Consider the following 12,728-nt stretch of genomic DNA (forward strand, 5'->3'; position numbering starts at 1 on the left):
TTGGTGGCCAGTGGGAGGGAGGCGTCGCGCCCCGTCCGCGGGAGGCGTCGCGCCCCGTCCGCGGGAGGCGTCGCGCCCCGTCCGCGGGAGGCGTCGCGCCCCGTCCGCGGGAGGCGTCGCGCCCCGTCCGCGGGAGGCGTCGCGCCCCGTCCGCGGGAGGCGTCGCGCCCCGTCCGCGGGAGGCGTCGCGCCCCGTCCGCGGGAGGCGTCGCGCCCCGTCCGCGGGAGGCGTCGCGCCCCAAACCATCCGCGTCCGCGGGAGGCGTCGCGCCCCAAACCATCCGCGTCCGCGGGAGGCGTCGCGCCCCAAACCATCCGCGTCCGCGGGGGCGGAATCATGATTCAACATCTGTCTCATAAGGCAAGCACAGCCCCATCCAGCCCATTACAGTCTGGGCTCACAGGAAGCAGACTGAATGTTGCCTGCAAACTAGATGAGCAGTAGCAGAAAGAGCGGCACAGATCTGTGGGGAACAGTGCTAGGAAGAAGGCAAATTAATAAATGATAGCTAAAGTTCAGGTTTAAAAGGAAAACAAAAAGACAGAAGGAAAAGTAATTTGTTTTGCTTGCTGTGTAGGTGTCCCCTTCTTCTCACCTGAGGTTCTATATCCAGAAGAGCCACCTTCCCTTCTTTATGTATGTCTGTTACAGTCTGGAATTTTGTCCCAAACATGTAGCCATTAAAGCTCCCGAACTCCATAAACAGATTTTCTGAGATTGCTTTGCTCATGTCATCCACAGACACAAAATGATAGGCCGCCCCGTCTTCTTCTCCGCGCTTAGGTGGCCGGGAGGTGTCTACCAGGAAAACAAGGGGGGGAACAACCGTTCACAGTTAGTTTCTATTTCATTACAGGTCCTTCTATAATTGCCGCCAATTTACACAGCGCTGTACACGTATATTGTACATTCACATCACTCGGAAAACCCCTCCAACCACCACCAACCATCACAGCATTACATTTTCATTCCCTCACACTTCTCAATATAAAAAGAATAGATGAAGAAATAATTGCACTGCCACATCATCCGTCACCAACACCCCGCCTTCCCCTACCCCTCCATAAGTCATCCGTCACCAACACCCCGCCTTCCCCCGCCCCTCCATAAGTCATCCGTCACCAACACCCCGCCTTCCCCCGCCCCTCCATAAGTCATCCGTCACCAACACCCCGCCTTCCCCCGCCCCTCCATACATCATTCGTCACCAACACCTCACCTTCCCCTCACCCTCCATACGTCATCCGCCACCAACACCCCCGCATACATCATCCGTCACGAACACCCCGCCTTCCCCCACCCCTTCACACGTCATCCGTCACCAACACCCCGCCTTCCCCCACCCCTTCACACGTCATCCGTCACCAACACCCCGCCTTCCCCCACCCCTTCACACGTCATCCGTCACCAACACCCCACCTTCCCCCACCCCTTCACACGTCATCCGTCACCAACACCCCGCCTTCCCCCACCCCTTCACACGTCATCCGTCACCAACACCCCGCCTTCCCCCACCCCTCCATACATCTGTGACACTCAGACAAGCTACATATCTGTACAATCGTAATGTGGACACTCACGTGGTGAAGGATAAGAAAATCTCTCCGGATATTTAGTAAGTAAAGTATTTTTGATGTGACTACGACCCACTCCGCTGACACCTACAGAAGAAGCCAGAAGAGAAAACAGAATCCATTGAAGTAGGCGGTTTGTAGACATGAATGATTTCTAGGTGTCACTATTGCATTCTCCATCTAATGTAGTTTCAGGATTTCTGGCGGCCATGTTCCTTGGGTGGAATCCCATTATATTGCTGAGATTACAACCCTCTCCTGGACCCGCAAACAGAAAGCAATGCGGCTTTTATCTGAAGTCTGGGAAATTCTCCCCCCACAGAAGACATGGAAACCATTCTCCTTTCACCCCACTACAGCCGTCCCTTAGCCGCCCCCCCCCCACCGTACTGCACATCCAGTATACCCACCACAAAATGGCACACTAGTAGAAAAAGGTATAAAAAAAAGGTACAAGCAATGGTCACACAACATAATATATATTCAAAAGGTGAACTCCAGGCAAGTATAAAAAAAAAGACACAAATAAATTTAGATCTGTGTTAATAAATCAATCGTAAAATGTAAACAACGCGAGTACATAAATGTGACCTCCAATCCCTGTACAGCAGAGCGCAGGCTGATCGAGGGAGAAGCAGCATGCAAAGCCAATCAATTGTTCTGCAGTGCAAGCTGGTAGGAGAGGGAGAACAGCAAAAAGGGAGAAAGAGGAGCTTATTCATTGGCTGCCTGCTCCTTCAATAGGCTGGGTGTAAGGAGATGACACCTCTGCATTCCTCAGTCCAAACAGGAAAACTTGTTTCATCCACCCGGCTGTGCGGCAGGGGGCCGTGCCCTCCCCACCCGGCCGTGCCCTCCCCACCCGGCCGTGCCCTCCCCACCCGGCTGTGCGGCAGAGGGCCGTGCCCTCCCCACCCGGCTGTGCGGCAGAGGGCCGTGCCCTCCCCACCCGGCTGTGCGGCAGAGGGCCGTGCCCTCCCCACCCGGCTGTGCGGCAGAGGGCCGTGCCCTCCCCACCCGGCTGTGCGGCAGAGGGCCGTGCCCTCCCCACCCGGCTGTGCGGCAGAGGGCCGTGCCCTCCCCACCCGGCTGTGCGGCAGAGGGCCGTGCCCTCCCCACCCGGCTGTGCGGCAGAGGGCCGTGCCCTCCCCACCCGGCTGTGCGGCAGAGGGCCGTGCCCTCCACCTGGCTGTGCGGCAGAGGGCCGTGCCCTCCACCTGGCTGTGCGGCAGAGGGCCGTGCCCTCCACACCCGGCTGTGCGGCATGGGCTGTGCCCTCCACCTGGCTGTGCGGCATGGGCTGTGCCCTCCACCTGGCTGTGCGGCATGGGCTGTGCCCTCCACCTGGCTGTGCGGCATGGGCTGTGCCCTCCACCTGGCTGTGCGGCATGGGCTGTGCCCTCCACCTGGCTGTGCGGCATGGGCTGTGCCCTCCACCTGGCTGTGCGGCAGGGCTGTGCCCTCCACCTGGCTGTGCGGCAGGGCTGTGCCCCCCACCCGGCTCTGCCCCCCACCCGGCTCTGCCCCCCACCTGGCTGTGCCGCAGGGCTGTGCCCTCCACCCGGCTGTGTGGATCTCAAGCCTTGATAGAAGGAATACAAATCCTGATAGGTAAACCTCTCCCTCATACCTGGATCTAGCGGTCAGTCAGGAGTTCAGCTTTCAATGAATATATTCAGAACACAGAACACATTTCTTTTCTATTTTTACATAACTCCTGACACAGAAACAAACGATACAAAAAAGGTCCAATAGTAAATCTGCATCATGCATACGGCCACCGATCTCATCTACAGAACAGTCGTGCCAATCCTGCGTCTCATACTGACCAATCAGCACCAGGGTTTTCCGTGTGAATGCCGGCAGAGACACCACTTCTTCGTACAACACCACATCGAGCTGGTCAAATACTGGAGGCAGATTGGAGAGAACGTGTGATTAATGAGCGCTGTGCAGGGAACGAACACAACAATGGAGCCGTGCGGCCATCAATACTCACTGGAGCTGTGTTTTGCAAGATACTTATCCTTGCATTTCTTCTTTTTGCTAAAGGGGCTGCAGGTCTGAGGTATCTGGTTGTTTGTATTCGAACTCGCCACGCGCCTGAAAGACAACAGACAACGTGAAATTCAACCAATCACACCAACAGCAAGAGCAGTGTTCTATGGGAATACAAAACACCCCCAACTAGGGCCCCATAACAGCTTCCGCGTCACCCTATAGCGGAAATCCTGCTACAGGGTGGGAAAAGATCACGTTTATTTACACGATTTTGCAGTTCCATTTAGAAGGATCGTGCACTCCCCTACGCGCGCTGCCATTCGCGGCCTTGGCTGTCAATCACCAGGCCCCGGCTGGGGATTCCCGACCGGCACCCGGCAATCTCCAACGGGGTAGAAACCTGTCTGTAAACAGTACAGATCTCTCTCCAGTCAGCGCCTGCACACTGCTTTGTATGGCTGCAGAGTCATACACAGCAGTGTGTTCACAGTGAAAACACACAGTTAACCCTTTGATCGCCCCAGATGTTAACCCCTTCCTGCCCAGTGTCATTAGTAGTGTCAGTGCTCTTTATTAGCACTGATCACTGTATTGGTGTCACTGGGCAGGAAGGGGTTAATGTGAGGGTCTATCAAAGGGTTAACTGTGTGCTGGGAGTGTTTTACTAGGGTGTGTGCTTCAGCGACACCAAGTCAGTTCCCCCCAGTGTCAGAATGTCCGCCACAGTACCGCTATAAGTCGCTGATATTAGTAAAAGAAAAAAAAAATAATTTTTTTTTTTTTACAAAAACAAATTCCAGTATATATACCGCCATTTGTAAACGCTGTAACTTTCATGTAAAGCAATTCATTTACACGTATTGGGATTTTTTGTAGCAAAGACACGGAGCAGAATACATTTTGGCCTAAATTTATGACGAAATTTGATTTTTTTCAATGTTTTTACTAGCAAAAAGTCAAAAATATTGTTTCTTCAAAATTATTGGGTTTTTTTTTTTTTATAGTGAAAACAAAAAAACAAAAAAAAACAAAAAAAAACACACAGGCGATCAAATACCACCAAAAGAAAGCTCAATTTGTGGGGGGGGAAAAAAAAAAACCCCACAACAAATTCCAGTATATACCGCCATTTGTAAATGCTGCAACTACAAACCAATTAATTTACACGTATTGGGATTTTTTTTTTTTTTTTTTTAAATTTGACAAATTTAGATTTTTTTTACTGGATATGTTTAATAGCAAAAAGTCAAAAATATATATATTTTTTTCAAAATTGTCGGTCTTGGTTTATAGCGCAAAAAAAAAATGCACAGGTGATCAAATACCACTGAAAGAAAGCTCCATTTGTGGGGGTGGGGGGAAAGGACAAAGTGCATTTGGGTGCAGCGTTGCATGACCATGCAATTGTCAGTTATAGTAACTGCACCGTATCGCAAAAAAATGGCCTGGTCAGGAAGGGGGGGGGGGGGGTATCCTCAGGAGGGCGAGGGGTTAATAATAAACAGTATCAATGCAGGAAGTTTCGTGTTATCGCAACACAAGGGTCTGAATCCGGCCCAGGAGTATTTCTGCACTTTGAGTTTTCCTCTGTAGACAGTTTCTGCCTTATCTGCACTGTCATAAAACGCCATAAAGTGTTTATAGAAGAGCAACTGCCATATAAAGCAAGATTAGCCCCATTCTGATGAGCACACAAAAAACTAAACAGGTACGACCTTCGGTCGGTCTTTATCAGAACATGCTACCAAAATCAAAGTCTCCTTGTGAGATCTCTTCTCTAACGTGGAGCTAAACTTCCCTTTCCTTCAATCATCTCAGTTGCCTTCATCTTCTGGTAGATGCTGGTCTTCGGCCATCTTCACTGGCCAATGTGCGTGCATGCTGGCAACGTAAGCTGATGCACAGGAGTCAATCATCCCAGCACACAGGGACCGTGCCGGCAATGTAAGCTGAGCTGCGCATGCACAGGAGTCAATCATCCCAGCACACAGGGACCGTGCCGGCAATGTAAGCTGAGCTGCGCATGCACAGGAGTCAATCATCCCAGAACACAGGGACCGTGCCGGCAATGTAAGCTGAGCTGCGCACGCACAGGAGTCAATCATCCCAGCACACAGGGACCGTGCCGGCAATGTAAGCTGAGCTGCGCACGCACAGGAGTCAATCATCCCAGAACACAGGGATCGTGTCGGCAATGTAAGCAGGAGTGAATCATCCAGCACACAGGGACCATGCCGGCAATGTAAGCTGAGCTGCGCATGCACAGAAGTCAATCATCCCAGCACACATAGGGACCATGCCAGAAATGTAAGCAGAGCTGCGCATGCACAGGAGTCAATCATCCCAGCACACAGGGACCCTGTTGGTAATGTAAGCTAAGCTGCGCATGCACAGGAGTCAATCATTCCAGCACACAGGGACCATGCCAGCAATGTAACCAGGAGTCAGTCATCACAGCACATAGGGACTATGCCAGCAATGTAAGCTGAGCTGCATATGCACAGGAGTCAATCATCCCAGAACGCAGGGACTGTGCCAGAAGTGTAAGCTGAGCTGCACATGCACAGGAGTCAATCATCCCAGCACACATAGGGACCATGCCAGAAATGTAAGCTGAGCTGCCCATGCACAGGAGTCAATCATCCCAGCACACAGGGACCCTGTTGGTAATGTAAACTAAGCTGCGCATGCACAGCAGTAGTCAATCATCCCAGCACACAGGGACCATGTGACAACATCAGCTGAGCTGCGCATGCACAGGAGTCAATCATTCCAGCACACAGGGACCATGCCAGCAATGTAACCAGGAGTCAGTCATCCCAGCACATAGGGACTATGCCAGCAATGTAAGCTGAGCTGCATATGCACAGGAGTCAATCATCCCAGAACACAAGGGCCATGCTAGCAACGTAAGCGGAGCTGCGCATGCACAGAAATCAATCATCCCAGAACATAAATATATATATATATATATATATATATATATATATATATATATATATATATATTACATTCACATAAGTCCCTAACCCTCAAGGGGCGTACAATCTAAGGTCCCTAACCCTCAAGGGGTGTCCAATATAAGGTCCCTAACCCTCAAGGGGCGTACAATCTAAGATCCCTACCTCACATTCATACATACACATACTAGGGACAATTTAGACAGGAGCCAATTAACCTACCAGCATGTCTTTGGAGTGTGGGAGGAAACCCACGCAGGCACAGGGAGAACATGCAAACTCCAGGCAGGTGGTGCCGTGGTTGAGATTTGAACCAACAACCCGAGTACTGCCAGGCGGAAGTGCTGACCATTTAGCCACTGTGCTGCCCCTATCAAAATGGCTCGATAGCTGGGGGTCCGTCTGGAGAAGTGGGTGTTCCTAGACAGGCTGCAATTGAATACAGACTACTGAAGGTAAAAGCCAACATGTGGTACGGAGCCCCCGATAACTGAAAATTAAAGGGGTGGGGGCCAGGGCTAGTCAGACTGGATGGCGGACGTCCTCCAGCCAGGAAATGAGGCTGGTTCTGACGTGCTGACGTTGGAATGCAGATAGTGAGAAGCTCACAGTGTGCGGTGAGATCAGACTAAGCAGGTTCAGTCCAGGCGAGGGCAAGGCTGGAGATAATCAGGCTCAGCGTCTGCCGCCTTTGGATCTGTTATGACGATCGTAGATGTTTATTCCATGTCTGCTGTCTGTATAGGAACCTTCACCTAGTCCATAGAAGGAACATTTCAGACCATGTGTCCTTGTGTTCTCTTACCCACCGCTCCACTTCTCAATGCGTACAACTAGCCAGGCACTCTAACGTAAGGTCACTCTACTCACCACTCTTGCAGCTCAGGGGAGGGTAGAAGACCAGCAGTCTCCGCCCCTTGCGTCTTCCCTTGCCACCAGTTGGCGTCGTCTTTGTTTATGATTTGCAATACATCTCCAGTGCGGAAACGCAGCCCGGCCTCCCGGCAAGGAATGAGCGGGTCCGAGAGAGGGTCGTAATCAAACAGCGCTCTCACAAACATCTGATTAAATATACAAAACAGACAAGGACTAAGAATTCACAACCGACTTATTCGTTTTATAAAAAAGACGAACGCCAGGAAATCCACAAAATCCACAACTGTATTATAAAGAGCCGTTTTACCTGACAAAAGTTATATATTTCAGCCCATCCAGTCCTAAGAATTACACAGCCCTGCCACAAAGCACAGCCAGGAAGGTGGTCTTGGGCCTCTTTCAGATGGACATTCCGATCGGGTCCGCCTGCCCGTTTTTGAGGCAAACCCGATCGGAACCTCCATTCTCCTCTATGGAGCGGCGGGTGTAAATGGTCAGTTTACACTCATTGACATCCAATAAAAAAAAAAAAAAAGGGACGGATGGGGATCCAATTCCCCTTCTGCTCGTCGGATTGGGTCATATTTATTTATTTCAGGTACTTATATAGCGCCGTCAATTTACTCAGCGCTTTACATATATATTGTACATTCACATCAGTCCCCGCCCCCGAGGAACGTACAATCTAAGGTCCCTAACTCACATCCATACATACACATACTAGGGACAATTTAGACAGGATCCTATTACCCTACCAGCATGTCTTTGAAGTGTGGGAGGAAACCGGAGTACCCGAAGGAAACCCACACAGGCACAGGGAGAACATGCAAACTCCAGGCAGGTGGTGCCGTGGTTGGGATTCGAACCGACGACCCGAGTACTGCCAGGCGGAAGTGCTAACCACTTAGCCACTGTGCTGCCCTATCATATGGAAACCGACAGGCAGTCAGTTTTCATCCGACCACCCACTGAGGAGAGCGAGCAGCTCTGTCCCTGCTCTCTCCGCTGATCCCCGCTGAGCAAGCGGATCCACTAAACAGGCCGGCCCCGTGTGAAAGGACCGTCGCTCTATCCTGCAGGTAATACAGCTAGCGCAGTATGGCTGCCTGGCGATTCCCGGCCGGCACTCGGCGATCGTTGGGGAAAGCTGACAGGGGAGAGACCTGTGTCTAAACAACACAGGTCTCTCTCCTGCCAGCAAGGACATGCTGCTTTGTATCTCCCTGCACAGCATGTCTCCCTAGTAACACACAGTTAACCCTTTGATCGCCCCAGATGTTAACCCCTTCCTGCCCAGTGCCATTAGTACAGTGTCAGTGCTTATTAGCACTGATCACTACATTAGTGTCACTGGGAATGTCAGTGGCAGTTAGTTCCTCCCCCAGTGTCGGGATGCCTGCCGCAGTCCCGCTATAAGTCACTGATTACCACAATTACTAGTATAAATAAACATTCTGGTATCTATACCGCCATTTGTAAACACTAGAACCGTCACGTAAACAAATTCATTTAAACGTGTATTGGGATATTTTTTTTTTTTTTTTTTTTTTTAGCAAAGACAGAGCTGAATACATTTTGTCCTAAATTTATGATGAATTTGATTTGTTAAATTTTTTTATTGGACATGTTTTATAGCAAAAGGTCAAAAACATACATTTTTTTTTTAACCACTTCCAGACCGGACACTTTTACCCCCCTTCCTGTCCAGGGCAATTTTCAGCTTTTAGCGCTATCACACTTTGAATGACAATTGCGCAGTCATGCAACACTGTACCCAAATTCATTTTTTACCATTTTTTTGAGACAGATAAAGCTTTATTTTGGTGGTATTTATTCACCGCTGGGATTTGTATTTTTTTTTGCTATGTAAATGAAATGTCCAAAAATTTTGAAAAAAGTTTTTTTTTATAAAATTTTGCAAATAAATAATATTTCATCATAAATCTTAGCCAAAATTTATTCCGTTATCTTTTTAGTAAAAAAAAAAAAAAAATCCAGATTAGTTTATTACCAAAAATTATAATTTTTAAACATTTTTTTTAAATTTTTATATATATATTTTTTTTTATTACATACTGTCACCCTAGCAGTACAGGGTCACCATGGTGACACTGTACTACTTGTGGGGGGTGATGATTTTTTTTTTTTTTTTTTTTACACGGATTGCTTTTACACCCATATAGGATGTAAAAGCAATCATTTCTCCTTCTCTCTGGCTGCATTCTTGCAGTCATTGAGAAGTACTGAGTGAGCTGTGATTGGTCACAGCTTGTCACATGGTACAAGGCTGTTGTGAATAGCCCTGTACCATGTGACCTCTGTGATCATTCACAGATTTCACACGTAGTAAGCAATGATGTCACAAGTGACATCTTGCTTACTACTTTGCATTTGATCACCGATTGGCCAATCAGTGATCACATGATCGGGACCTCGCACAGAGGTCCCGTTCGCCGATCGGTGTTTCACTGTGTCTGGAGGACACAGCAGGCGCCGGATCGCGGTGCTGCACCCTCCCAGGGAGCGCGCACAAGCAGAGGACGGGGAGGCCGTTTATAAACGGCCACCCGTCCCTGCAGTGCCACCGTCCGGCCGTTTATATGCAACGGCCGGTCGGGAAGTGGTTAAATTGTCGTTTTTTTCGTTTATAGCGCAAAAAATACAAAAATGCAGAGGTGATCAAATACCACCGAAAGAAAGCTCAATTTGTGTGGAAAAAGACAAATTTCACTTGGGTGCAGTGTTGCATGACCGCACAATTGTCAGTTAAAGTTTATGCAGTGCTGTAGCGCAAAAAATGGCCCGGTCGGGAAGGGGGGGTTTGGTTAAATCCTCTGGAGGGCAAATTGTTTTGTTCTTTTTATGACTTAATTTTGGCTCTAAATGATTTCTATGGCCGGGAATCTTAATAACAGGCTACTGCTGGACGCTCCCAGGTTCTGATCTATTCATAGAAAGCAAAAGGGACTCGAATGATCTCAGACTGGCTGACGGTTACGAATGTTCAAGGTTCAGGGAAAAGGTTTTACCTGTAGGGGTGGCTTGCGGTTACTTTGTGTGGGGGAAACCTTCAGCATCACCGTTCCTTTACTTTCTTTCTACAGAAGAGAAAAAAAAAAAAAGAGAAGACGTTACAATGCTGCCAGCTTTATTAATAATCCTCCCCACCCGTACAGATCATGTGATATCCAAAAACATCTGCCAAGTGTTTGCACTCAGAATAAACAGAATACTGAACAAAACAATCACCAGAAAAATGGTCTGTGCTTTATTTTTTTTTTTTTTTTTGGGGGGGCTAAAGGATTCCTACAGCACACAGGGTTAGCTAAAAACAGCATTACAGTTCTGTCCCTTTAACCCCTTCACACCTGAGGGTAAAACAAATCTAAATGCCTAAGCACAATTCTGCAACGTTGACGTGTTAGTAAAACCGTACATATCGTCACAACTACTTTGTACATCCAGGTGAATTATACCTTGTTTTTTTCAGGACAAATTGGGCTTTCATTTGGTGGTAAATGGTAATGGATAGCTCCTAATTTTTTTTTTATTATTAAAGGAAAACTGGGCCAAAATAGTAAAAAAAAATCATTTTTTTAAATTTAGCTGTGTGTTTCTTGTTACGACCATAACCTACCACCAAAGAACAACCCAAAATACATTCTCCAGTTCTTGACGATCGCAGCGATACCATATATGTGTATGTTATTTGTTGTTTGTACCCGTAGTACAGTCCAGAAACAACAGTGCGCATTTTGTTTTTGTCTTTTTTTTTATTTTTTTTTTTACATAAAACACACTGTCACTGACATTGACATTAACACTAACTGACACTGATACCAATTTTTTTTTTTAATCCTGACCTTTGACCCTGACCTTTGCCCTTGACCCTGACCCAAACACTAACCCTAGTACTGAACTAGATCAAACCTTGATCTAGGTATTTTTCTTTATTTTTTCTTTTATTTTTTAATTATTTATCTTTTTTTTTTTTTTTTTTACAAACTTTTTTTTTTATCTCTCTATGTCAGGAGTTAGAGAGATACAATGTATCTCTCTTCTCCATTCATAGAGAGAGAGAAAACAAGGGGGCCGGGTTGCACAGTGATTGATCACTGTGATAGCCAATCAGAGGCTATAACAGCGATCACGTGACCCGGAATCGGGAGTCCCGGGTCCCGATCGTTAGAACGGGACCCGGGGCTCTCAGTGACACCACGGTCTTGGTGCTGGGAGCGTGCCGAGCGGCGCGCTCCCAGCACAAAGACAGGTACGCAAATATGCGGCCCCACGGAAAAAAGCCCAGGTCCGTGAGGCCGCATATTTGTGTTACGTCGGCGTCAAGGGGTTAAGCAGCCTGGCTTCAGCTGAAATCCAACAAAGTCCGGTAGGGAAGGAGTCCCCACTACAATTCATCCTTGTGTGTGACCAGCCTTTCCCAGCAAGGGGTAAAGAAATCTAGAAAATGTGCGAAATGAGCTCCACTGTCTGGCTCAAAAGAATGCAAAAATATGTAGGGATGAGGTCGGGGCTCTGTGAAGGACACTCGAGTTCCTCCACTCCAAACCGGTCAGTCCATATCTTTATGGAGCTGGCTTTGTACACAGGGGACAGTCCTACAGGAACAGAAAATGGCCTTCACTACAACGGTGGACCTTCACAATTGTCTGAGTTCGGGTCTTCCCAGTGAACAGTACAGTTAAACGGTTTCGAAAGCTTTAAAGCGAAGCTCCACCCAGAAGGGGAAGTTCCCCTTTAAGGCTTTGTCCCCAGCTCCCCGTTAAGGACTGGCACCTTTGTGGAGCGGGTACCTGAATTTGACAGGTCTAAGGTGATCGGAAGCGGAAGTGGTCTTTCCCGTAGCCTTCTGGGACACGTGACAGGTCCCAGAAGACTACGTGGCCATTCACAGTGGCTTAGTGGTTAGCACGTCTGCCTTGCAGTAAATGGGTCATGGGTTTGATTCCCGACCACGGCGCCTCCTGCATGGAGTTTGCATGTTCTCCCTGTGCTTGCGTTGGTTTCCTCCGGGTACTCCGGTTTCCTCCCACACTCCAAAGACATGCTGGTAGGTGAATCGGCTTCTGTCTAAATTGTCCCTAGTATGTGTATGTATGAATGTGAGTTAGGGACCTTAGACTGTACGCTCCTCGGGGGCGGGGACTGATGTGAATGTACAATATATATGTAAAGAGCTGAGTAAATTGACAGCGCTATATAAGTACCTGAAATAAATAATTCACAAAGCGCAGCGCTTCTCGCGCATGCGCAATCGGCACCCGGCTATGAAGCCTCAAACTGACAGCCGGATGCCCA

The 12,728-nt window shown here is 48.5% G+C and overlaps 1 protein-coding gene across 1 annotated transcript in view; it reads right to left on the bottom strand.

Annotated features, from left to right (window-relative positions):
- Positions 1–12,728, bottom strand: part of LOC149428400 (55 kDa erythrocyte membrane protein-like) — a gene marked incomplete at its 5' end in the record, with an annotated part of 28,745 nt that overhangs the window by 10,192 nt on the left and 5,825 nt on the right. Inside the window, 6 exons of the mRNA XM_089667463.1 lie at positions 597–799; positions 1,582–1,662; positions 3,405–3,485; positions 3,575–3,678; positions 7,407–7,597; positions 10,442–10,510. Of these exons, the coding sequence (XP_089523589.1) occupies positions 597–799; positions 1,582–1,662; positions 3,405–3,485; positions 3,575–3,678; positions 7,407–7,597; positions 10,442–10,510 (729 nt within the window). The remainder of the gene's footprint in view (positions 1–596; positions 800–1,581; positions 1,663–3,404; positions 3,486–3,574; positions 3,679–7,406; positions 7,598–10,441; positions 10,511–12,728) is intronic.

Source organism: Staurois parvus, unplaced genomic scaffold (genome assembly GCF_062004578.1).
Source record: "Staurois parvus isolate SC_StPar_1 unplaced genomic scaffold, SC_StPar_1.0 ptg003264l, whole genome shotgun sequence".
NCBI classification, from domain to species: Eukaryota; Metazoa; Chordata; class Amphibia; order Anura; family Ranidae; genus Staurois; species Staurois parvus.